Below are 24,438 nucleotides of genomic sequence, written 5' to 3'. Positions count from 1 at the left end.
ATGATTATTCGACAATCCTCTTCCCTTATATGCTTCGTAAAGTATGTCTGTTGGAGTAACTTCCGCAGGTAATCCATTAGTATCCATGATCATGGATCCATGATGGATGCAAGCCTGCCTTTCCTATTTCGGACAGCTCGCTTTTTGGCCAGGGAGCTTTGTATGGCTCCTTCCCAACCTTTTGGCAGCTCACAACAACCACAGTGAATGATAAGCTGCTCAAAGGAATCCAAGTGCTCTCTCCCTCTGTCTGGTGAGTTTAGTGAAGCCATCTGGATAACTCCATCGCATTCTTACTGATCTCAATTATGTCGCTCATTTTTAGGACTACGAAGTCGCCCTTTCTCCTCTTCTTCTTCATTCTAACTACAATTCTCTTTAACATCAGCCCCGTGTGCCTGGCCTCGAACGAGGCAGCACGAGATGTACTCTACGGAGCAGTCATCACTCATTGTGCGGTTCCCGGCACCGTGGCCCTCACCTTCGATGACGGACCAGGCATCTACACTCCGCAACTCCTCGACCTCCTCAGCGAGTACGGTGCGCGCTCCACCTTCTTCGTCAATGGCTACCAGCTCTCCAACCACCGCGACATCCTGGTCCGGACCCTGAACGAAGGACACCAGATTGGTTCTCACACGTAAGCGAGAAACCTTGTCTCCTTCCCTTTGCGCATCACCAAGAAATACCGAGAAAGCAAAGACTGAACACGAGACGTAAACTCAGGTACGATCACGCTCGTCTGTCCGCTTTACCATACGGCGAGGTTGTCGAACAAATGCGCCGGCTGGAAGCAGCATTATACGACACTCTCGGCGTGGTTCCGACGTACATGAGACCGCCCTATCTCGCCATCAATGGAGAAGTCCTCGCCGCGATGGGCGAACTGGGATACCATGTGATCAGCACAAGCGTAGATACCAAAGACTATGCGCACGACCATCCAGACTTGATCCCGAGGAGCTTCACGAGATTCCTGGAGGGTCTGAATGCTGGGGGTTCGGTGGTTTTGGCCCACGACACCCATGAGCAGACCGTGGCAACTTTAACACGGGCGATGCTGGATGAGATCGTGGCCAGGGGGCTAGTTCGTAAGTCACATATAAGTCTTGTTAGTGCTTTGCTTTGCTTTGCTTTGCTGCAGCAAATGCTAATGTCACGGGTGCTGGTTCTAGCTGTCCCGGTGGGAGAATGCTTGGGAGACCCGGAGTATAATTGGTATCGTTAATGCCACGAGCAGATCAAGGCAGTCTGTGGACGCCCACTTGGCTGCTTTTCTTTACTTAGTTCTGTTCTGTAATGCATGTTTTAGTCTTCATGCTGTTTTCGGTATTTGTTTCCATAATAAGGTACATCACAGTGGGAATGTCGGGAACTGAGAGGAAGCCTTAGAGGATTAGAGTCGGTTAGGCTGCGCCTTCCGGAAAACAGGATATCGGACTGTCTCGGGATGAACTTTCCTTCGTCACACCTTTATTGTTTGTAGAGCTAATTTTTGATATAGATTTCAGTTGGCTTTTGACCCTTGACTCTTTTACATGAGTACCCCAAAGAAACGACATTTCACGCGCGCATTCACACCCCACTAATAGACCAGGACATACTAGAGGGGTCCATGTACGGTGGAATCATGTCCTCCCCGGGGAAGAACTGGAATAGCTACCTGTAGCTTGAAATTATTAAATTCTACCCATCTAGGTCTAAACTTTTGAATGTACAGTACAACTGTAGGTGTCACGGGAACCGACTCAGAACTTTTGATGACGAAAACTCGAACAAGTATAGTATATGACTTTCTCGATGTACTGTGCAAGACCAAGGTCTGTTAGCAGCTGCCTCCATGCCAAGCATACCGCATGCCAGGTTGGGGGGGGGAAATTCACACAACTGTGTTGGGTTGAGTCCAATATGAAATCATCCAGATCCCCCCTGACCGGCCCTCCGTCCGGAAGGGAAGTTGTACTGCGCGTCGAGATCGTCTTCCTTGTCCTTGGCTGCCATCAAGCCCCGCCATTGGGTGGAGCGGAAAGGCTTCATTGCCTGCTGGAAGGAATGCTTGATCTTCGTCGCGATGCCGGTCATCTTGTGGGTTTTGTTGGACGGGGATTATTGATGGGCCAGGTGTTTATGTGTATGTTTATGTGTGGATGTATGAATGTATGTTTGTGTGTAGGGATGTGTGTATGGATGTATGGATGTGTGGATGTATGGATGTATGGATGTATGGATGTATCACTGTAGGTGTACTTGTATAATGTATATATGTATCGCTAAATGCTGGGAAGAATTGTATGAGGTGAGGAGTAGTGTGCAGAAACGCGGAGAGATAATGAAGGCTCGAAGGCTGGAGAATACTTCCGAGGACGAGGGACTGAGAGTGACGAGTACGCGGCTTTTTGAACCGCTGAGTGGCCAAAGTGGTTGTGTTGCTATCAATGAATTCAGTGGATGAAGTTCAGATCGTGACGTCAGGGGTGAGATCTGGCATCGTCGTTTGCGGTTGTGGTTGGGGAGGGATCGGAGGATGAGAGGATCGCGAAGATGTAAGGATTGAACTCTCGCTAAGATGATTGGTAATGGCAGCTCCGCTGATGAGGTATCTTGCGAAGACAGAAAAAAAGTGATGCAAATTGATTGTGTTGCGTGGGGATTGAAGCTCTAAACCATAAATTTTTGCTTATCGGTTCGTTGGTCTTGTGGTTTGTTGTTGTAATCATAAAAGCTTGTAGCCATTGTTGTCGAGATCCAATATTCCTGGGTATAGGATGACATCATGACATCCTTTTCCTGGTAACATGATGGCTACTTTGTCACATGGTCATGGATGCAAACTATCCAGTGGGCTGAGAGTCATAGCTACATCCATTCGATATGTGCGACAGATAGTGGCCATGTCGACCAGAGGGTGATGTATTTCTTAGGATAATTAGACTGAACAACAATCTGAGTGGTGTCTGATTGATTAGTGTACACGCAGAGAACGCCATTACATGCTCAGCATCGAACATAAACACGTCGGGCCTGGATGCAGCGCAATACTTCCCTTGGAAACCGAGAGACAAGTTCTGTAAAGGCTGGTAAAGAGAACAATTTAAAGGGGCCACGATGGGGGTAAAAGGCCGTTTCGTCGTTGTGAAGTTGTAGGTAATGAATGTGATGCTGTATCGCTCCGTAAAATGATTTCTACAAACCCCAGCCCAGTGCCGACATAGACCTGGACTCGTAGTGGATGAAGCTTGATCAAGCAATTGCTGTCCAGCTCATATTGATGGTTGAGAGTGATTGCGTGGGCCTTGTAGTGCACACTCATTCTCAGATACACTGCTCCTCGCTCCCATGTACCAGCCCTCATCGTTCAGGCGAAGTTCCAAGTCAAGCCAATACTTCGCCTTGCCTCCCGCCCCAGTCTTGAGATCTAGGTCTCCGAGGCGTACTTCGATCCGACTGGTCTCATCTTTCGGTATCTGCATCGAGATTAGCTTAGTGGGTGTGGCAGTCCAGCCAGGAAAAGCAGAAAAACACACCCTGATAAACATTGTACAGTCACGGAGAGTCATCCCGAGCGATTTTTCGACCGAGGTGACAGGAGGACCATGGAGCCCCACATCGCACATGCTCTTCTGGTGTGCCAGGAGTTTCTGCAGGGTACTATTCCGATAGAGTACCTTTGCCAGCCGGGCCTGATCTTTGCATCCCTTGACGAACCGGGCCGCTCGGAGAACATTCTCGAATCTGTCGCTCACCAAGTCCAACGGACAGAATGATGTTTCCTCGGACTTGCCGGTTTTGCGCGCCTTGTTATTCTTCATTTCGCGGAGTGCGCATGTCCGGCACCGTCGAGAGTTAGCTGGGGCTGACGGAGATTGGGCGAGCCACTTAGGCTTCAGCTCGGATAACGTGGTCCCAGGACTAGCGAATGTGGTCATGTCAGTTATCAGAAGCCCGAATGTCTCTGTCGTAGAGAGATATACGCCTTGTCGTCTTCTGGGACGCTGCCCGGTTTGCTCCGCCGCTAGAAGCTGCTCATTGCATAGTTGAACCAGTCCTCTGGGAAGACAGACAAGTTCCTGATCGACGAGCTCTTCTGGTTTAAAAAGAGGCCGAATGCATTGGTCGAAGTTTCGTGCAATCTCTTCGTAGGGGATTCCTGAGCTTGTGTCTTTCCGAAGACGAAGCAGCTTTCCTTTGAAGCTGGCGGGTATACTATAACGATCCGTTACGCCTGATGGCAGGTTGGAAGACACGGTTATCGGAACATCTTTAGGATTTCGCCCCTTATGAGTTTGGGTAGAAAAGAGGATGCGATAGATGATATTGGCGCCCCCTTCGGCAAGATAGACGAGCTCGGCCCCTACCGGGAGCTCCAGCATATTGGGCTTTGGCATTTGTTGAGGGCTCACGGAATCTGTGGTCAAGGTTGATGAATCAAGCAGGAACTCATATCCATACAAATAAAAATTGCCTCGGACTTCCTACAACGCACTTTAAGATGATAGCGAAAGACCAAGGGGGAATGTTCAGCAACGATGTATAGAGTCACGTGGTTGAAGTAGTTCCTTCGAGGAAGAAAAAGTCCGTAGGGCGCAGGCGAAGATATGTAGCAGTTAAGGTTTAAGAAGAGCAGGCTGCGATGTATGAGAATGCCGATCTCTCAAAAAGGGCAAGAGACCTTCCCAAACCCTGCTGTACGAATGTTCGATCCGGCAGCAAGTCAAATAACGTGGGCAGACAGGAGTAGCTGATCTATGAACTAGTGCAATAATCGCTTGTCCCCAGGCTCTCACGTCCTTGTGTCAGTACTGAGCCTCGTTAAACCCAGCCAATTGATGTGCAGGCGATGGAGAATAAGCTGCTGAAAATGAGATCTGATCGCTCCAAATCAGGCTCAGGTGATCTTGCCTTGGAAGTAAGCCTCTGCTCGTTGATTCGTCCGTGAAGGAATGAGCCACTCCAAATATTGATGGAAAAGCCCCCAGCCCGATTTCGTTTAGTGCAAGGGCAACTACTTGGTACTTTGTAGATCTAGGACCTGAGCCTTGTGCAGGGATTTGAATCGCATCAGCCACCGTGGCGGTCGGACTTCCTGTTCTTAGGCGGAAACACTAAGCTTGCAATTCCTTGATCAGCCCTGAAGTTGAATTCAGGGAGTGCGGATCTGCTGACACTAGGCGCGACCCGGCCACCAATATTTGGAAATGGTGATAGAAGCAGCTAGTTTCGAGGAGAGGAGATATTGGACTATCACAGCACCGGTAAACCCAGCTGAGCGCAGGGCGTCGGGCACACGGACGTCGGTAGGAAACCCGTGCTGCCTTGGTTGCTGCACAATAGCTGGCGATAGGCGGTCAAAAATGGATAGCAGGAGGTGATTCGTATTCAATAGATTGGTCGACAATGTCACGAAACCTGCCTAGTTCTCTGCTAACTCCTGCGAGCAATATACTCCAGGGACGGCTAACGTCGATCTATCGGGCTGAGCCAGTGGAGGAATGAATGGTCGATTGAACCGGTCGGCCAACGAGACTGCGTCACACCCGAGTAGAGTAGTAGGCAAACCCACCAGCGTCGAAGTAATTCAAAGAAAGAGGAGAAGAGAAGGAGATTGAAGGGAAAGTGCTAGTTATAGTCCACGATATATTCTCAATAGTGCAGTGGGGGTACGAGGCGACCGAAATGAGGAGTTGGCGAGGATTTAGAAACGCGAGGTGAACCGTGGTTCATTTGAAAGCTCAACGGACCGATTTTGGAGGCATCATATATTGATCCTGGAAGTGAAGTGCAACTCACCCTGGAGACATTTTCGAGACGTCTTCCCTTGTCAACAAGCCTCCAAAGGCTCTCGCCAATCAGTAATTCGACTAATTGTTTGCTTCGGTTCCTTACTCTCCATGCAGCCTCATTGGGGTCTCTTCTTGTCACTTTTGCTTTTGATTGTCTTCCCTTTTTTTTTCTTTCCCGGATGGTCGCCCCGTTCGGCATTGGTATCGGCCCCAGGATAGTTCATTGCATATGCAACGATACGCACCGTAGTGAGACCTAGTGGTCCTCAATTCTGATGGCGGGCGAACAGTGCAGAGAGAATGACAAGATGACGGGCGAAGTAAGAGAGACACTCGTCAAAGCGCACAAATAAAGGATTGCTAGTCTATCCAGTCGAGACCGTAAATTCCGACCAGAAGTGTTCAATTTGGACAGATACAGTTAACTGATGCACCGTATGATTATTGACTCCCCTACGGAGTGGGAAACGAGATTTTGATGAGTTGTTCGCGGCAACCCACAGACCGGTGCATGGCTGGCGATGCGCGTCTTATGTATGTACAATGCTAGAACCGGGTGGACTAAGAATTGCTCATCGGGTCTAGAAGAGAGAATATCTGATGGAGTCAGTCAGGGATGTAGTGAGGGAGTTAATCCTTGTCAAGGTCAATGTTCATATGTTAATGTCGATGAATGGAACGGGGGGAAGTCGAAAACGTGGGAGATGATGTCGCCCCCCCCCCTTCCCCAATTGCCCCTCCGCTGTTCGGCCCCGCGCTGAGGGAAGAGCAACGCGAGAGAAACAACAACAACTGCTGTCATCCAACACCAGAGGTCTCACCATCGTCCACGTTTACTGGGAAATACAGCTTAGGCTTTTGAGATTTTCGTTTGGCTTGCAACAGATAATTGTACATCTTCCGTGAACCTTCAACAAACAGGCTAATCTGAAAATGGACAACATCGCGTCCATCCCAACTCCCCCGCATTGCACGGCGGACTTCTGTTTGATTCCTGTAAGTACACTACAGACTACCTTTGTCGCATCGATTTGCTGTACCTGTGTCCCACATGAGCAGGCCGTCTTCCGTCATCATCGACAAGGTATCACCAGCAAGTAGTGCTTATCTCCATGCATTCATGACATGCCTCAATTTGACGGGACGACTCCGACTGCTTCATGCATATCCATGCATCCATCCATCCATCATATCCCCATCCATCCGTCCACCCACTCACCCATTCTATTCCATGCTATCTTGCCAACACCATATGGAGTGGACCCCCTGAGCCTGAACACTAAGCTGCAGAACGAACTCCCCTCAGTGAGACTAACCCATCCGCGCAGATCGGCACCTCGTCCCCATCAGTGTCCGCCCAAATCGCCGACGTCCAACGCCTAGTCGAGAAGTCGGGCCTCAAATTCGTCATGCACTCCGCCGGGACAACCCTTGGTGAGTCGCGCAGCTGTGTCCCTCCTAATCTCATTTTCCTCTTGCCCAATGCTTTCTTCTCTTTCCGACTCGTGCACGTAATCATCTCATGGTTCTTGGCTAACTGAGGACCCGCCCTCCACTCCCTGTGCTCCTTTTGCGGGACGGGGGGTTGCGGCATCGACTTAAACAGAGGGACCGTGGGACAAAGTTCATCAGGTCATTGGGCAGGCGCATACGATCCTGCATCAACAGGGTATTGTGAGGATTCAGACGGACATTCGGGTTGGATCAAGGTAGAACACACTCTTTCATCCCACTCCTATTTCTCGTCTGGTTATAGATACTTCGGTCTTCGACTCCCCCCTATGATGTCGCATTTTCGAACTGGGAAACGCTCCCAGAAAGGTGATGTCTAATTGGATGGCGTTGGCTAATGTATCATGTCTCCCTCTCGCAGGACCGATAAGGAGCAGTCATTTGAGGATAAGGTGAACAAGGTCCGCTCCTTGCTTGGGCAGCAGTGAGCATCGGTTGTAAGGGCTTTTGTGGTCGAGCTCAATCTGGCTTACGACGACAGATTGCCTGCACCTGTCGGGGCATGGAAGATACGGATGGCCGGACAAGGAAGGTAATTTCATATATATAAGTACAATGATTGACAAGTCGTTAAGATCCATCAAACAAAAAACGCCGTCTCTATGTGCAGTGAAATGTGAACCATCATAAAGCGAAGGAGCGTCATGAGAATCATCCAGATATCACAAAAATTGAAGGAGCGCCGAGCTTGCATTTATGCATGCCAATGAGAGAACTGCAATGCTGCTAATTTGCAAGGAAAGGGAATGAAAAAGAGAACCCAATAAGATGGCAGGCGGGAGAGAACGCGTGCGACAGACTTTAGAGAGCAATCCCACCGCCCAACAAGCTGCCCCAGTCCCCGCCGGCCCAGATCCATTCCCCCATGCTGGGATTCGCTCCGTCCATTGCTTTCTGAACCGTCTCCACCAGTCCCTTGAACACATTCGAGTACGTGGAGGCGGAGCTCGTTTGAGTAGTCGACGTGAGATTGGCGCGTCCGGTAGCGTCGGTGACATTGTTCAGACTGTCCACCGTCGATATGGCGGGTCCTTTGTTGAAGAAGTCCACCAGGATGAAAGTCGGTTGGCGGCCACTGTAAGCACTCTTACACTTCTTCGCAGTATCGCCGAGATTGCCCGTGCCGCCGGAGGGGGCATTAGTCGTGCCCACATAGCTTACATTTGGGTACTCAATGTCGAGGATGGTAGTCTGGTAAAGAAAGTGATTCATAAAGGGAAGCCGGTTGGAAGAAAGTGCAGCAGACAAGTCATTCTTCACGGTCGTTGGGCGGTCGGGTGTACAAGAGAAATTCGACGCCGAGGTCACATCGTAGGGGTTCTCCCAGAGGTAGGTGAACTCGTCCATCAGGTATGGAGCCACCGTGTTGCTCGAGGCGCTTAGCGATGCCACAAATGATATCAACCGAGTACCCTCGTTGATCAGCTCCTGTAGAGTGGGCCAGGAGCTGGGCGCGGAGGTCTGTGAGGTAGGCGTGTAGGTGTAATTCCCAATGCCCGCTGTCTCATACTCCGAGTGAAGATCCGATGCTGTTGCGTCGTCCGAGTTGACCAGCAGGACCGTGACCACTATGCAGCCATGAAATATTAACTCTCCTGCTTTGTCACTGGGTCAAGGATTTCAACGGAGGGTGCGCGACTTACCATCGTTTGGGTTGGAGTCTAGCCATGTTTTGATCTCCGATAGCCATGTGCTTAGCTTGCCTGCATCTAGATAGTCACAGTTGGTATGACATAGGTGCCACTCTGAATCTGACTTGTGCACTTGCGCCGTTACTAGACGTACGCCCGCCTCGAGTTGTAGTGTCGTGTTGTAATATCTGCGCGACTGTCAGTCAGCTCCAAGCTTGAGTCGCGTATGTGGTTCTGAAACTACTCACTGATCTCCAAAGGTTGAGTAATCGGTCGATGCGTCCCGGAGAAACGGACTATCATGTGCGCCTAGATGAGTAATCTCACCGTAGGATTTGGAGCACAGGGACGGCGAGTTGTTGCATGCTGTCTGTCGCGAATGCAAAGCTTTTGCAGCTGCCAAAGGGGCAAGGGCCAGAATTCCCAGTCCTCGCATTGTGGTTGTGCAGGCGACTCTCGGGCGATATGGTATTTAGGTGTAAGGAGACAAATATGCAGGAAAACCGCCGCAAAATGACCTAGGGAATTAGGACGATAACTATAGAATTGATGGAGGAGCGTAGGGATGGCAAAATTAGATGTCAACGGTCAGAGAAGGGTCACGATCCAATGCTAAAGATGAGAGTAAATATGTATAGGAATGATGCAGCAAGAAGAAACAATGACCCCACTTGCGGAACAATAGAAGAGGTTCGCATTTATTTATTGACTGACAGGTTAGAAAAGATAAAAAGAGGGATAATGAGCAAGCTACGACAGGGGGATGGGATGTGGTACTCATGTAAGTCAACGAGAGCACGGTCACTGAGAGAGTTTAGAATCTTGCGTTGATCTGCTTATTGACAGTGGGCCAGAAGGTCTAGGCAGGCCATACAGCAGTTGAGATGTCATGGGTAGCCATGAAAAGATGGAGAATGAACGGGAAGTGTGGCCGCCTATTCTTAGCACAACAGTGGCTCAGCCCGGTCGGACGCGCCATCCCATGTCTTTGTTTGTTGGGTTTGTTTGGGATCTTACGTTGCCCCGGTCGCCTCACGTGCCATCCACCCACCCCCTTAAGGCATCCAAGTTTCAGGCTCTGTCTGGCCTTAGAAGCTACAAGTAGATATGTGATATATTCGGTCTATTGGGGTCTATATACACTGTCACTGTCTGTTGATACATTATGACCGACTCTGAATGAAAGCTGGTCCCCGCAGTTTTTGCTCCCTCCAGAGGGTTTTACGTGTCCTGCGGTACGACATCTTGGAACTCGGTGGATTAATTAGTCGAAACACATCGATGTGCTCTCGGCCTGCAAACAAGGATGGCTCTCCCCAGACGCGGCTGATATCGCCGAGTACCTTTTCAAGAGTATAAGGATTTTCTCGTCGCAACATGCGGTTCATGGGGCGGCTAGACCGCCGGTTTCGTCCAAAGACAACAGCAAGCCGTTGCCGACACGCGCGGCTGATGCTGCTTACCTGAAGCTCAACACCGCTACGCTCCAGCTCACGCAGGAGAGCGAGGCCCCGTATCCATGGAATCAAATCATTGACCGCGTGGTAGCGATGGTTGTTCGGAGAGACTCGCTTGCGGAACCCCCAATGCACGAGGGCTTCCTGGACGTGGCGGCTGAATATTGTGCGGAGCATGTCAGCATTGTGCCCCGAAGCTGGAGAGGTCCGACTATGTGGTGCCGCGCTTGATCCTGATATGATGTCCAGAGGTGTATCCTTCTGCGGCCCAGTGAAAGAATAATGACGGGCTAGCCAAAGACAACACTTCCGAAGCTCAACCCAGGAGTCTGTCTGGCCCAGTCGTTTGATCAACTCAATCCAGAGCCTGGCAGATACAGTTGACCCCAATGGAATGGTGCGTCGTAGAACACGGAAGACGAACGCCACTTCAATTTGCGGTGGCCGGTCAGGAACTCGGATCGGTCCAGACCCAGGCCGTCGTGGGGTCAGAACATGACTGATCAGTAAGTCGATGCTTGTCTTCGTGAGGGGCTCTCCGCGCAAAGCTAGTTCATCGACTATTTTCGATGCCAACTCCCACTCGCCCGCTCTCAGATGTTTTCGAAAATGGATGTTGAACATGTTTGGTCCTTCGTCGGCTATTTCGCTGAGGATGGCTAGGGTCAGGTTGTAGCGACGCCAGTCTTGACTGAGGTAGTGAGACAACAAGAGAGATTCTTGAACACGCATATCCTCCAGCATGTCGGGATGTTGATCACTTCGAAGTAGATCTGTCAGAACGATACCACGATTTTCTGTGGCTAGCTTGCGGACAAGGCGAGAGAAGATCGAGTCCCCGATGGAAATACCTGCTTCCTGCAGAAGTCGAAGCCTTTCCAGTAGATCGCGGCTGCCGTGCGCTCTCACAGCCATTTCCCGTAATGATTGTGGTCCAATAGAAGTAGCGCCAAACATCTTGAAGCCAGAGAGAATGAGTTCAAACTTCAAAGCGTCCGTAGCGAATAAGCGCGCGCCCAGGTCGTCCTTGATGGGCTTTTCGTCATGCAAGGGCTGTCTTTCGCTAGGGCTCGCCTGCGGTCTATGCTCAGAATTCTCAATTTTAGAGTCTTTGCATTGAATATCTTCAATCTCACTAGGGAATTGACGGTCGACATAAGCTCGGAGCTTCTGCCGGAATGATTGTAGGCCACGCTTTTCTGCAGCGTGGATCAATGACTCTATGTCTTGGTAGGAACGGGGATGATCGCCTTGACCCACTAAGAATAGATGCATGAGTACCAGCTCTTGAGCAGGAAGATCATTTTGAAGGAGCGCAGACATGGTGGGAACGTAGATCTGGTGGCCTTGTATCGACCGGCAGATATTGCGAAATGCCACTAGGCTTGGTAGGAAGCCTTGGCCCTGGTTTTTAGCCTTGTTTTTACCCACAACAGTACTGTTCGAGTGGCGAGCAGAGACGGCCGGTCTTAGGACATGTAGAATGTCATTCGGACTTGCAAGGTGTGGCTCTTGAAGTTTTCGATGCCATTCCTCAGCCCGATCAATCAGGCCGCGTTCAATGAAGCCGCCGACAATTCTCTCGTAGAGCTTGGGCCACCGGTTCCCAGTCTTACTCCAGAGCTCTCCCGCATATTCAGCCACCTCAACCATCACAATCTCTCGCTTGAAACCGAGGTCGACAAAGCTCTGCCAGAGAAAGTCGGCCAAGTCCCCGTCCACTGGGAGTCGCACATCGTCCACGCGATCAGTCAGAGCCTCCCAAATGACCATTGTTCCTTGCTCTCCATAGTGCCGTTGGCGGTAGCGTAGTAGCTCAGCCCAGAGACTGAAATCATTTCGGTGGAGTGGGCTATCCACCAGACGAGTTCCGATGTCGCGTACATGTCCAATATCCGATTCGAATTCTAGCTTCTCTGTTTGTATACGGAATCGCGATGGGTACCTCTGCTTGTCGAGAGAGCTTTCACCATTTTCAACACTATCCTCTGCTTGCGCCTTCGGTGCTTTGATCTTGTGGACCTGGAAGCTCAATTTTCGTCTTGTTGAGGGAGAGGGAGATTCGCTGCATGCTGTCTGTTCTCGGTTGACGGAGGATATGTAATTTTCTTGTCGGGTACTCCTGGATAGACATCGCAGACACCTCTGATTGCGTCTAAGCTCCAATTGTTCAACCCCGGCCGGTGCTGAGATCAGGGAGTCGAGAACCGAAAGAGCTGACGGTCTCTTCAGTAATCGAAGAAGAGCCGGGCGCATGAGTCTTGAGACGAAAAGGAAGAGAGGAGAACGATAGATCTGACCATCCTCCTCATTCGCTCCCTGAAAGCATGGAATATCTCTTGCACATGTGAATCGATGGGGATTGAGCTCAACTGCTGCGCACTTGGATTCCGCGGAAACTACTTTTCTGGGGGAGACCAATCTGTTGAGCCAAACCTAGTTGAGTTAGCTCTGGTACTGCGTCATCACGTGAAATTATTAAGCCTTGCATCCTAAAGGCGGAAGTGCGAGGGTGACCACGTGATCGGGACATGCTCGGGTCCACACTTCACGACATCGACTGATCATTGTTACTGCCAATCTTCTAGCTGCCATTCTCGTCTTCATTCTCTAGAAAACCTCGTTCTTGTCGCATTCGCATAACCGCCAAAATGTTCCGCACCGCTCCTCGCATGGCTGGGTAAGCCTCTACTACTCTTTTCTTATTTTCATCCCCTTGCACGGTCTCTGCGCTCCCGATCATAACTCGTTCGTCAGCTCGGGCAGCGCACCGTTGACCGGGCTCTGACCACTGCTTATCTCCCAATTGACTTCCACATAACTGACACATGTTGAATATCTCCATAGATTTGTGTTCCGTGAGAACCGTGTCCCCTATTACCAGCGTCTCTTCCAGAAGCACGACGGCAAGCGTCAGTGGTATAAGGTTAGTTGGGTTGGAATGATTATATGGTAGCATGGAAGGTCTAACCATTGTCCGTTTACCCACAGACCGAGCGCAGCAACTACATCATGTACCCTTACCTCATCTCCGTCTATGGTCTCGGCATTGGTGAGCAATACTCATTCTCGCGCTATCGAGTTGTCCATACTAACGTCTCTTCAGCTACCACCTATGCCATGGGCCGCATGGTCTTCGTAAGTGCTGCCCACATCTAATCTACACTTGACTGCGTTCTTTGCCTGAAGAGCCAATTGCTAACCTTGAAAATAGGGCCACAAGACCTGGTTCGGTAAGGAGTAAACGCCTAATACTTTGCCAAGTATGATCCCGCAGCGTCTTGCGATTGACATTCCTTGACACCAATTGGCGGTATGTCTGGGTTTTTGTAACGGTCTATTTGAGAGGAAGACTGGGATAATCGACGTTGTACATAAATTAAGCTAGGGCGTCAATGTGTGAAATCTTTCCTCGACTTTCCTGTTTCGGCTTGAAAATCCATAGTACAATTGTTCCGGGCGACTTCCAAAGTTTCGATACAAGTGCAGGACACGCGGAGCACCTAGGTTCTTTATCACCCAACGATGAGAAAGTGCATCATGTTATTAGTATAGGACTACTGCTTGCGGCAACAAGCAGATTATAATGCCAGCACCTTACACCACCTGAGATCGGCCAACTTTCTGACTGCGAGACTTGAATGCCGTGTCCTAAATGAAGCATCTCTCTCATCATGCCATATGACAATTAGGATGGAGAATACGTCAAATGAACGTCTCGTGATTGGTTAGAATTAGCATAACGACCTACCTCTCACGGTATCATCAACGTCAATGCACACCCCAACCTTCAGCTGAATCTTTTATGTGTGCTATTACCTTTCAACTATCATCTACATCATCGTGTTCAGTCATCGTTATTATGTCTGGTTATTGATATAGCCTTATCGAGTGGGTTCACAGGCCGTTGATTAGTCATCTCAGCGCGGTTCAGTTAACTATCCCGTCCACATGCAAGCAAGCACTTACTGGTATACCTCACTGTTGTTGATATTGTTCCTTGACTACAACCTTGTGACATCCGAACTTATCAAGTTTGAGTCATTGCCATTGCAATCACGGTCGATACAATTACCCGACCGATGTAAAATGTGCCTTGTTCCTGATATTTACAACCATCAGGAGGCTGCCGTAGGGAACTAATCTTCCTGCGTTAGGCTGCTACGCACTCCGGGGAGCTGTTGTTAGCACAGAACACATCTCAAAATCGAGACTCGTGGAAAATACCCGACATAGATACTACGCTGATATGGATTTGGAGTCCGCTACTCCTGAGCGGCCCGCTAAGCGAGTGCGGCAAGCTTGTGAGCCGTGCAGGTAAGCCGGACTGAGTGCCCGGCATCGCGCTATATGACACATTAATGATTGATTATTTCCAGGCGGAAAAAGGCAAAATGTCCTGGGGAGCAGCCAGCTTGCTCTCTATGTGCGCGTTTGAATCAAACATGCACCTATGCTGGAGAGCACCGAAGGCCATTGGCCAATGGTCTTAATTATTCAGGAGAATCAATCTCTGGCGTTTCCACCTCAGAGGCCAGAATCTCACAGATATTGGTAATTCGGCCAAAGGTTGCCCTGAACTTCGCTTGTGTCTAACTTTGCCACGTATAGGAAGATCGTCTGGGAAGCTGGGAAGTTAAGATGAGCGAGTTCCTTGACACCCTGGAGTAAGACGTCACGTTCTCACTGTTATTGCATCAGTGACTGATAATTTCTCGCTAGGCGAAACGCACAGAGTCGCGCTCGACAGAACACAGCAACTACCGACCTACTTTCTCTGGCCCCTTCTTTGAATTTTTCGGCACCCAATGCACTCACTCCGCTACCCAGATGGGAGAAGGTAGTGTCAATAGCAGAGTTGTACTTGCAATACTGCGACTCTCAGCCTCTCCCCTTGTTTCACAGGGACAGCTTTCTGAGAACCTTGCCAACTCGTGATCCAGAAATAATCTATGCTATCTTAGCCTTGAGTGTACGGTTTTCAGATGACGAAGCGTCAAGTCCTGATGAACTCCCGTCTCTAATTAATGGCTATACGGAAGTGGCTAGAGGTCTGGTCATGAAAAGGGTTTCGGAAGGGCCAGTTGAACTTTCCACACTCCAAAGCTTGTGCCTACTAAGCCTTGTTGACTTTACCAGTAGGTGCTACATCTATGCATGGCATTCTTTTAATTAACTGAAACAGACGGAAACACACATCGCTCAAGTATCCATTGTAGTCTGGCAATGAACCTGGCACAGTGTGCCAATCTGGGCTCGGAATCGCCTTCGTCACAGTTCTCCTTAACACGTGAAGAACGTAGGCGCTGCTTCTGGAGCATCTATCTGCTGAAACGTATTCATGGTGTTGACGTTGAGAACTTGGATTCTCCGGAGGGAAGCTTCCCTCCTTTCCCCGAGAGTCCAAGTAGGCCTCCACCGCCGAATTCTCTAATTGATACGGCCGACGAGACTCGGTCATCAGGAATGCATGACCAGGGTATCCTCGCGTACATGATAATGCTCAGTGGTGTATTCGCAAAAACTGCCAAGTATGTCCGGCGTCATGGGAAACCCGGGAAATTGCCTCCTTGGTCGTCCGAATCAGACTACTCGGAGATCCTGGCTGCTCAAATGGACCTTGAGACTCAGATGCCCTACATTCACAGGTTCAAGCCAGCTAGCCTAAATGAAAGGACACTGGAAGAGCTTCAGGCAAGAAGAGACTACTGGGGTCCGTGGTTGTTGAACCAATTCTTATATCACACAATACTATGCCTGGTCAATCACCCGCTTCTCCTTTCGCTCAGTCTTAGGAACTTTCGAAGTACCATTCCTGAGATATTTCTCCAGCATAGCTCGGATCTCATTTCATCTCACACGACATGGATCATACATTTTATCAACTTTTTCGAAGAGCGGTGTTTTACGATCTCGGACCCGTTCCTGGGATATAGCGCTGCTGTGGTAGCTACAATCGAATTGCAGCTTAGCTTTACCGAGAATGCTGTTATTCGTGATGACAAGCGGGACCGTTTCTACAGGTGTGTCAGGTTTGTGCAGAAGTTGGGGCAAAAATGGCCTCATATGGCACGATTGGTAAGCTGACGCGCCCATCCGCTATCTCTGTGCATGAGCTGACAGAGGGTGTGTGTTTAGGCGGACAGGCTACAGAAATTGGAGGATGCTGTGTCTGCATCCTATCAGCCGGCCTCGGGCTCACAGAGTAAATATCTTCTCATAGACCTGTCCCGCTTCTGGGAGATCCTCGAATACTCCTCCAACAGTGACACCGACTCAGCCCGTCGCATGTTCGGGGACTCTTTGTACTCTGAGCCTCCTACAATCGCGGCTGAAGTATCTCAGACATCTCCCTTACCTGAACCATTTCGCCTAAATTCTCACCACACGTCAGCGTCATCACCAAGCTCACAATTCAATCTGCCTACTTCGCTCCTTGTAGGCGGACAAGATCCAATGGGGTCTATGGGTTCATCTCGGTCGCCCGACCCAATGAATGACGAATTCTCGATCTTGGCCGCGAATTTCTTCTCTCAAGCTCAAGACTTTTTGCCGAGGGGTGATGGCCGAGATGGTTTCGGTCACCTTTGAAACCTAGCTACATGCCAAAGTCTGTCTATGTCCTTCCGCATACTAGGAGAAATTTACGCTCAGTGTTTCCGGCTGCCTGTTAATGGAGAGAGTTCTAAACTGGATTCGCCAGATCATCACGAATCACCGGGACTATAAGACGTGGGAAACGCAAGGCGCTTTCGAAAAACTGGATTCATGAATTTTGTATACATTAATCGTGGCAACTGTACATTCATCTTGCCTGGCTTTGTCACTTCACACCACTAGCTTGGATCAAACCTCCAGTGCCTTTCTAAAGATCTGGACAAATGTCCATACCTCACTGAAAGTGTTGTACAGCGGAACGGGTGCCACACGTACTACGTCCGGCTCCCGTTTATCGCAGATGATACCGGCTTCCTGCAGCTTTTGAGATACGTTTTGCAGCAAGCCAGGCTTAAGTAACAAGCTGAGCTGCGCTCCTCTGGCCTCGTGATTCTTCGGAGTGATAATGCGGAATGGTCTTGATTCCTCATCATAGTCCTTGAGCAATAGATATTCAAGGTACGCAGTCAACCGAACAGACTTATGACGAAGTTCTGCCATTGATGTGCCATCGAAGACGGACAGCGCGGCACACAGCGCTGCGAGATCGATGGCCGAGGGGTTTGAGATCTGGAAGCCCCCAGCGCCAGGGATAGGCTTGAATTCTATGAGCCGATCGTTAGTTCACAATCCTCTTGTAGATGCGTGGACCCGGAAGGTTCGGTGGGACTTACTGTTGTCCATCTTGAATCTCACTGACCGATCACCGCCGTACCAACCAGTCAAACGATGACGAAACTTGGGACAGTCTTCTCCTTCCGAGTAGTCGACTTGGCCATGCTTTTCGTGCACGAAAAGTCCGCCCATCGCGCCGGGGCCCGCATTTCCATATTTGTATGTGCACCACGCCGCAAAATCCACATTCCACTCATGCAGCGTCAACTCCAGGTTGCCATAAGCATGAGCTAAATCCCATCCGACGACGAGATTACGTGAGTGCGCGTAATGCGTAATCTTCTTGATGTCAAAGAACTGTCCGGTATAGTACTGGATACCAGGGAGGAGAAGAAGAGCCGCTTCATCGGCGTTTTCGTCGATGAGGGACAAAATTCTCTCGGTAGAGATCTCGTATTCACCTTCCTCCGGGCCGATCAGTACCATGGACTGTTTCGGGTCCAGGTTATGCCAGGCAACCTGAGATTCGATAGCGTACTATGCGACAGTCAGTCTCAACTTAGAACATGAGGACTTTCACCGAGGGCATTTGCGTACGTGATCACTGGGGAATGCCTTCCAGTCCAGGATAATCTTATGCTTGGTGGCAGTGGGCTTGTAGAAGCTGGCTAAGAGAAGGTGGAGGTTCGTCGTCAAGGTTCCCATGGCTGCCACTTCGTCTGGTTTGGCCCCAACAATCTTGCTCATGGAAGCTGCAGCTTGCTCTGATAGCAACTGCCATTGCTTCAGAGGGGAATCCTCGAGGTCAGTGAAATGGCCACCAACCCCTATTGACGCCCAGGTATCTAGCTGTGCTTCGACAAAGTTGACGGTCGCTTTCGGTTGAATACCAAGAGAGTTACCGCAGAAATAAATGCAAGGCTCGGAGGAGAGTCCTGCCCAAACTGTCAGGAATCAAGGCCACTCAAATTTGGGGGTTTTGATATTTACCGGGCTTAGCAAGCTTCTTAGAAGCGATGTTCGCTTTGGATGGAATGATAAATTTGTCTCTGAACGCAGCAAGAGGGTCTTGTGAGTCGAGTTCAGCTGCGTACTCGGGCGATGCAGCCTCCTCCGTGAAGACAGGCTTGGACATGGTGGTGATTGAAGGTCTGGGTAGCAAAGAGATAGAAACACCTGAGGAACTTATACTAATGACAGTGACATTCCTTGGTTCACTATCACATATTTATAAGATAATCACTAAAACAACGACTGCCTTCCTTGGGTTTGACCCGGCACGGATGCCGTTCCGCTTCCGCCTCCAGATCCGTCTTTCCTGGTGATAAAAACATTCACTGATAATGGCATTTTTCGGACTTTTATTGGAAAATTGACTGACGTGATTAACACCACCTCTTTTGAATGTCCCTGCAGATCATTGTTATCTACTTCATGGTGGTACGATACTGTGTCACAATACCTTAAGGACCTCTTCTATAACCCGCTCCGGCTCCGGTACTGCCGCAATTCATTGTTGGAAGAACTATATAATTCCTGTTGTTGGCACTGCCCACATTGACTAAAACCATCCATCCCTGAGTATCAGATTCCCTCAAACTACTTTGCACCCTTCATTATGTTGAACACGCCGGGCATCTGCTTAGAGCAATACGCTCTTTCCTTCCAAAATGGCTTCCTTCCTGACAGTCCTCCTCTGCAACAGCTGCCTGACCCCTACTACTCCCCATGGGAAAGCATCGTCGCCAACTTGCCAACTCGTATCGAAGAGCGGGTGATAAGGCAGTCGGTAGATGAGTTGCCAATTCTTACCACTAGCAAGCTAGCATCTGAGCCGGAATGGAGAAGAGCATATGTTGTGCTTGCTTATCTTACCCATGCCTACATCTGGGGCGGAGATACACCTCGCGAAGTAAGAGACCCTTCCTTATGGCTCTCCACCGTTTCCCCATGCTGGGTCCGTTGCTAATTGTGGTAACTTCGTGTCTAGGTGTTACCACCCTGCATCTCGCGGCCCTTCATCGAGGTGTCGAAACATCTAGAACTCCCACCGTGTGCAACGTACGCAGCTCTGAACCTTTGGAACTTCAGAATCTCACAGGAAAACGCCGACCTGACTGACCCCGATAATCTATCGGTTGTCAACTCGTTCACTGGCACGAAAGACGAAGAATGGTTTTTCATGCTTTCGGTGGCATTAGAGGCCAAGGGAGCACAGCTTATCCCGCTGATGACCAATGCCATCCAGGCCGCCAGTGTCGATGACGCTGTGCTGGTGAAAGCACATCTTGACCAGCTGGCCGAAGGTCTTGTCGAGCTTGGGGAGCTACTGGAGCGTATGTATGAGCACTGTCAACCAACCGTATTCTATCATCAACTACGCCCCTTCCTAGCAGGTAGCAAGAACATGGCGGTAGCTGGGCTGCCGAGGGGTGTGTATTACAACATGGGAGATGGCGAAGGTGAATGGCGTCAGCACAGTGGCGGCAGCAATGCACAAAGCTCCTTGATCCAGACATTCGATATATTCCTTGGTGTGGTGCACCATGCGACGGGGGAAGCAAAGGACTCTACCGGGAAGCCCCCTGTTGCCTCCAAGGGCGGATTCATAGAAGTATGTACCAATTCTCCAGGTATGATGGCCGCGTCATGATACTAACGCCGGTGACTTAGCAAATGCGCAAATACATGCCAGGACCCCACCGCCGCTTCCTCGAGATGTTGGTTCGCACAGCCAATGTCCGCTCATATGCTCTGAGCCACAAGGCTGACTCGCCGGTACGGGATGCATACAACGGAGCCGTGATGTCACTGGGAAGATTCCGAGACAAGCATGTCAAGATGGTGACACGATACATTATCGGGCCTGCGCGCGGTACGCCCCTAAGTGAGACGTCCTCGCAAATCAATCTGGCGACCAGGACATCGACGCGCATGGAAAGCTGGAACGGACAAGGAGTTACTGATGGAGTTCATGGTACTGGAGGAACTGTCCTGATTCCGTTCTTGAAGCAAACACGAGATACCACCAAGGCCGCAGCTTGCTACTCGGATTGAGTGTGACGACCATACTGTGTGACTTGCTTGTTCGAGGTATGGGGGACAGCATCATCACCATCATCCATGTACATAATCGAATGCCACAATAAACACACACTTCTCTTTCACTTGTCTTCACAAGTCGTAGAAGTCCTAGTCTCTTACTCTTATGGTGTAATTATCGCAGTCATACTACTGGCACCATTTATCGGGAAATCTTGTCCAGCCCTTTGATTCGGGCGTTGGTGTGAGTAAATATGATAAGGGAACTCATGAATTATTGCCAGATTATCACAGCATCATAATCTATAACTACGTGACAAGCTGCAGCATCCCTACACGAGGTACAGATCAGCTCCTATCTTATGGTGTAAACTCATATAAGTACAGTACAACCCGAGAGAGAGCTTATGTTGCTCCAAAGAAACAATATAACAAAACACGAATACGAATGGAAAAGAAAATCCCCGACAGATGATTTAACGTCACTCAAGAGCATGCTTTCGATCCAGAACCCAGAATATGTATGCTGACAATCTTGACCAACATTCCAGTGGCGTCATATGGTAAAAGTCCCCTCCTCACCTGCTTCACGAGCCAGGGGCTGGACTGGGGCGGACCGGAAGCGGAAGCGGAAGCGGAGGCTATTCCGGATAACCACCACGGCGACATCCGTCAGTGAGACGGGCAGATACGGGAGGCACATTGCCATTCATCCCTTGACCCATGATAATGTAGCAAGAGTGGATCTTGTTGATAGCCCGGGCCGAGGACAAGTCATGACGAGTAGTTATCTTTTGGTAAGCAGTCTTGATCATGATCATGCGGACGTGGTGTCATGGTAGCGATCTTTCAGCTGAGCAGATGCTTGGCTTCTATAGATAAGCCAAAAAACATATTTCGATAGACTGTATCGCTATACGTCTTAGGAAGCAAAGGTGCGCGTATCTCAGGGGGAGCTTTCTCTCAAGAACTTGGAAGCAGATCCCATGGGCTGGTCTGATCGTGGGTTGGGTCGTGGAGCTTTAACGCTGTCAGAAGGCTAAACTGAGTGTGTGGGGAAGTGGAAGGAAGCTTGGATTGCCCCCCCAGTAAGAGCATACGTATATGATAGCTGGTATGCTCCCCACAACACCACAATCAAGCTTATGGTACACTGCGACTAATTGATTGCGTAGATCTATTTGCAGCCCTACCCAACAAGTTGCTATAATTCTGTTCATCATGATCTCCCCTACGCCTGACTACCTGTTGCCTCCAGGCATGAATCCCCTCCACTGAGCCTTACGAGCATTTACAGTTACCGTACTGCACTCATACTTAAGGAGGTCGTTTGACCGGACAGACCACCCGAAACCTTAAGGATGTACATGCAGTACTGGATTCCGCCCTGGCTAAGAGCTGGTAAGGGGGGACAACATGCTCGGCGATTGAAGTCAATTCTCGGTCGGCGATCTGTTATCGCATCATCGAGGGCGATATGGCGACTCAGTTTCACCGCAATTCCTGGCCAGTGAGCTATCACGATGCGGATTCGTGTTGCGTATACATCGCGGCTTCTGGGCGGGATGGTGATGCTGTGGTGTGGGCATGCGAATAGGATTGCAAGTCCCGTGCGATGCAGTGGGATAATCATAATAGGTATGATAAGTTTGTCTCCGCTCGTGCAATGCTTGTCATGTATAATACATGGGATGTCTAGATATGGACATCTGGTAGGATGTGGAAGATCTACCCAATCTCACAGGGGCGATCGAAGGCACGAAAAAGGAGCAAAGCCGGTGATCATTCCAGTCTGACAAGATATAGTCATGGCCGTTTGTTGTAGGCATGTCATGTAAAAGGAACAAGTATAATTCAGGAAGCCTGGCCTTCACTAACTGTATAGTACATGATCCAACAGCCATCTACTGGCTCTTCGCTTGCGCATTGGGCATCTACTCGTCGTCATGCTGTTGATCACTAGGTTAGCTTGGACTCGCCCTCGTGAAACCAGCCAACGCCGAGAGAACAAATAATGGATAGAGGATTATCCTCTGGCCTTGCTAGATCTATCATACTGCATCATCCAGAGGCTCTGACATGCCAGATGCTGTTGCTCGAGTCTCAACATCGACATCATGTTCCTCCCACTCGGCATGACTGACTCGCTTTGGTAAACCTAATGCATAATAGCTACCAGCCTGCAGGAACCTGTGTCGAAATGCTCTGCCATGGCCACGGCCTCTTTCTAGATCGCCGGGGAAAAAAACTGGTGGAAGATGAAGCTCTTTTCAGAGCAACAACACTACTGGGTGCCATAGCAGTTGGTGTTCTCATCTGCTGATCTAGCTGAAGTGTGTCCTCTTCTCCACTTGTGACAGAGTGTCATGGCTTCCAGTAGGAATTGAGATTAACGACCAGGCAAGAGATCAGTGTTCAGCATCCCACGAGAGACTGCGCAATTCATACCTATCCAGGAATTGAGATGTCGATTTGCTCTGGTTATTATCGGTTATCGTCGTGCCAGGGCGGACAGAGCACACTATTGGCTGACGCGTCGGCGGTTCCACTGGACAAATTGCCAATCGCCGACCAGCTGGCTCAATCGCCGACTGGTTCTGTTGTAGACTCAAATATTAGTTATATCAAGCAGCTTTATAAAAAGTCGCAGTGCATTGCCACAATAAGTGTCATTCTTAACTGTTACAATTATACTTGCCTGGAGCTTCATCCTACCCGATAAAATCTCTCAATTGGACCTGTTGACTGCTATCGACTGCTGAGCCATGTCTTCAACCTTGCTTGCCTCGAACTTCACTTCGTCTCCCGTCACAAAAGACAGCATTACGTCGCTGCAGCATGGGGAGTATACCTTTGACCAGCTGGTCCAAGACCTGAAGATGTACCTTGGTAGCTCGCGGGGCATTGGCACAGAACAAGTTGACCACCGTGTCCTCATGGCTTTCATGTCCAAATATGCCTCCAACCGAGCAGACTGGTCTCGTTTTGCACGGAACGATCCAAGCAAGAACTATACCCGCAACCTAGTAGCCAACATCAACGGACGGGCAAATCTGGTAAGTTGCTTTCGCAGTCGCGAGGGGCTAAAGGTGTTTTGGCTGACCATGGTGGCAGCTGGTTCTCGTCTGGAACCCAGAGAAAGGATCTCCGATCCATGACCATGCAAATGCGCACTGCATCATGAAGATTCTCGCGGGCGAGCTGAATGAGGCAGTTTATGACACTCCTGATCCTGAACAGAGCCACGAGGCCCCGTTGAGGGTGAAGAAAGACACAACGTATGGGACCGACGAAGTGGCCTATATTTGTGATCAGATTGGACTGCACCGGGTCATGAATCCTCGCAGTGACCAACTGGCCGTTTCCCTGCACTGTATGCGCCCCCTCATCACCTGAAATGTGACAGGCTTTGACTGACTGGCAACAGTGTATACGCCTCCGAATGCAGCGGACTTTGGGTACAATATCTATGACCGAGAGTCGGGGCGGAGAAGTCATGTCTACCAGGCGTAGGATTTTATCAAGAATGGGCTATCGTGCGGTGCAAGTAATGAATAACGAACTAGATTAATGAATAGACTTTGTTTTTTTTTTCTCCAACTCTAGCACTTGTAGTAGAGGACAGATACTCGAGGGAACCTAAGAGAGACAGACTTTGAAAGCGAACCGAAAGTCCAACAACAGATGATAGTTCAAAGGTGCATGCATAAACACTGCTGAGTCATACCCAAGCAATGCGTCCGT

At 49.7% G+C, this 24,438-nt stretch overlaps 9 protein-coding genes across 9 annotated transcripts; 5 read left to right on the top strand and 4 right to left on the bottom strand.

Annotated features, from left to right (window-relative positions):
• Nucleotides 1–308: 308 nt before the first annotated feature.
• Nucleotides 309–1,228, top strand: BO72DRAFT_366346 (chitin deacetylase; the record flags this gene model as incomplete). Its single annotated transcript, XM_040940785.1, has 3 exons — nucleotides 309–640; nucleotides 727–1,091; nucleotides 1,176–1,228. The coding sequence occupies 3 exons, from the start codon at nucleotides 309–311 to the stop codon at nucleotides 1,226–1,228; spliced, it is 750 nt and encodes a 249-aa protein (XP_040806630.1).
• Nucleotides 1,229–3,134: 1,906 nt separating this feature from the next.
• BO72DRAFT_3317 (inositol-pentakisphosphate 2-kinase) lies at nucleotides 3,135–4,790 on the bottom strand. The gene is made up of 2 exons (XM_040940556.1): nucleotides 3,525–4,790; nucleotides 3,135–3,464 (listed from the first exon to the last, which is right to left on the bottom strand). The coding sequence occupies exons 1-2, from the start codon at nucleotides 4,383–4,385 to the stop codon at nucleotides 3,261–3,263; spliced, it is 1,065 nt and encodes a 354-aa protein (XP_040806629.1). The 5' UTR covers nucleotides 4,386–4,790; the 3' UTR covers nucleotides 3,135–3,260.
• Nucleotides 4,791–6,385: 1,595 nt separating this feature from the next.
• BO72DRAFT_443463 (thiamine-binding protein) lies at nucleotides 6,386–7,911 on the top strand. Its single transcript, XM_040943576.1, has 4 exons — nucleotides 6,386–6,776; nucleotides 7,109–7,214; nucleotides 7,387–7,489; nucleotides 7,654–7,911. The coding sequence occupies exons 1-4, from the start codon at nucleotides 6,714–6,716 to the stop codon at nucleotides 7,718–7,720; spliced, it is 339 nt and encodes a 112-aa protein (XP_040806628.1). The 5' UTR covers nucleotides 6,386–6,713; the 3' UTR covers nucleotides 7,721–7,911.
• On the bottom strand, nucleotides 7,739–9,843 carry BO72DRAFT_443462 (uncharacterized protein). The gene is made up of 3 exons (XM_040943575.1): nucleotides 9,172–9,843; nucleotides 8,936–9,111; nucleotides 7,739–8,860 (listed from the first exon to the last, which is right to left on the bottom strand). The coding sequence occupies exons 1-3, from the start codon at nucleotides 9,357–9,359 to the stop codon at nucleotides 8,094–8,096; spliced, it is 1,131 nt and encodes a 376-aa protein (XP_040806627.1). The 5' UTR covers nucleotides 9,360–9,843; the 3' UTR covers nucleotides 7,739–8,093.
• A 243-nt stretch (nucleotides 9,844–10,086) lies between these two features.
• BO72DRAFT_464444 (uncharacterized protein) lies at nucleotides 10,087–13,210 on the bottom strand (the record flags this gene model as incomplete). The annotated part of the gene is made up of 2 exons (XM_040946641.1): nucleotides 10,087–12,699; nucleotides 13,076–13,210. The coding sequence occupies 2 exons, from the start codon at nucleotides 13,208–13,210 to the stop codon at nucleotides 10,087–10,089; spliced, it is 2,748 nt and encodes a 915-aa protein (XP_040806626.1).
• Nucleotides 13,211–14,629: 1,419 nt separating this feature from the next.
• On the top strand, nucleotides 14,630–16,971 carry BO72DRAFT_464443 (putative C6 transcription factor; the record flags this gene model as incomplete). The annotated part of the gene is made up of 6 exons (XM_040946640.1): nucleotides 14,630–14,697; nucleotides 14,760–14,934; nucleotides 14,992–15,047; nucleotides 15,103–15,518; nucleotides 15,566–16,458; nucleotides 16,519–16,971. 6 exons carry the CDS (start codon nucleotides 14,630–14,632, stop codon nucleotides 16,969–16,971), a joined length of 2,061 nt encoding a protein of 686 aa, XP_040806625.1.
• A 203-nt stretch (nucleotides 16,972–17,174) lies between these two features.
• BO72DRAFT_523405 (kynureninase) lies at nucleotides 17,175–18,838 on the bottom strand. The gene is made up of 4 exons (XM_040949781.1): nucleotides 18,643–18,838; nucleotides 18,250–18,587; nucleotides 17,712–18,189; nucleotides 17,175–17,642 (listed from the first exon to the last, which is right to left on the bottom strand). Exons 1-4 carry the CDS (start codon nucleotides 18,785–18,787, stop codon nucleotides 17,227–17,229), a joined length of 1,377 nt encoding a protein of 458 aa, XP_040806624.1. The 5' UTR covers nucleotides 18,788–18,838; the 3' UTR covers nucleotides 17,175–17,226.
• Nucleotides 18,839–19,057: 219 nt separating this feature from the next.
• On the top strand, nucleotides 19,058–20,709 carry BO72DRAFT_473815 (indoleamine 2,3-dioxygenase; the record flags this gene model as incomplete). The annotated part of the gene is made up of 3 exons (XM_040947224.1): nucleotides 19,058–19,564; nucleotides 19,643–20,266; nucleotides 20,326–20,709. Exons 1-3 carry the CDS (start codon nucleotides 19,271–19,273, stop codon nucleotides 20,707–20,709), a joined length of 1,302 nt encoding a protein of 433 aa, XP_040806623.1. The 5' UTR covers nucleotides 19,058–19,270.
• A 2,641-nt stretch (nucleotides 20,710–23,350) lies between these two features.
• Nucleotides 23,351–24,279, top strand: BO72DRAFT_473814 (cysteine dioxygenase). Its single transcript, XM_040947223.1, has 3 exons — nucleotides 23,351–23,750; nucleotides 23,809–24,067; nucleotides 24,122–24,279. The coding sequence occupies exons 1-3, from the start codon at nucleotides 23,460–23,462 to the stop codon at nucleotides 24,205–24,207; spliced, it is 636 nt and encodes a 211-aa protein (XP_040806622.1). The 5' UTR covers nucleotides 23,351–23,459; the 3' UTR covers nucleotides 24,208–24,279.
• The last annotated feature ends 159 nt before the right edge of the window (nucleotides 24,280–24,438 follow it).

Source organism: Aspergillus fijiensis, assembly GCF_003184825.1.
Source record: "Aspergillus fijiensis CBS 313.89 unplaced genomic scaffold BO72scaffold_1, whole genome shotgun sequence".
NCBI classification, from domain to species: domain Eukaryota; kingdom Fungi; phylum Ascomycota; class Eurotiomycetes; order Eurotiales; family Aspergillaceae; genus Aspergillus; species Aspergillus fijiensis.
The sequence above is the reverse complement of the archived record's forward strand: the minus strand, read 5'-3'. Positions and strand labels throughout refer to the sequence as shown.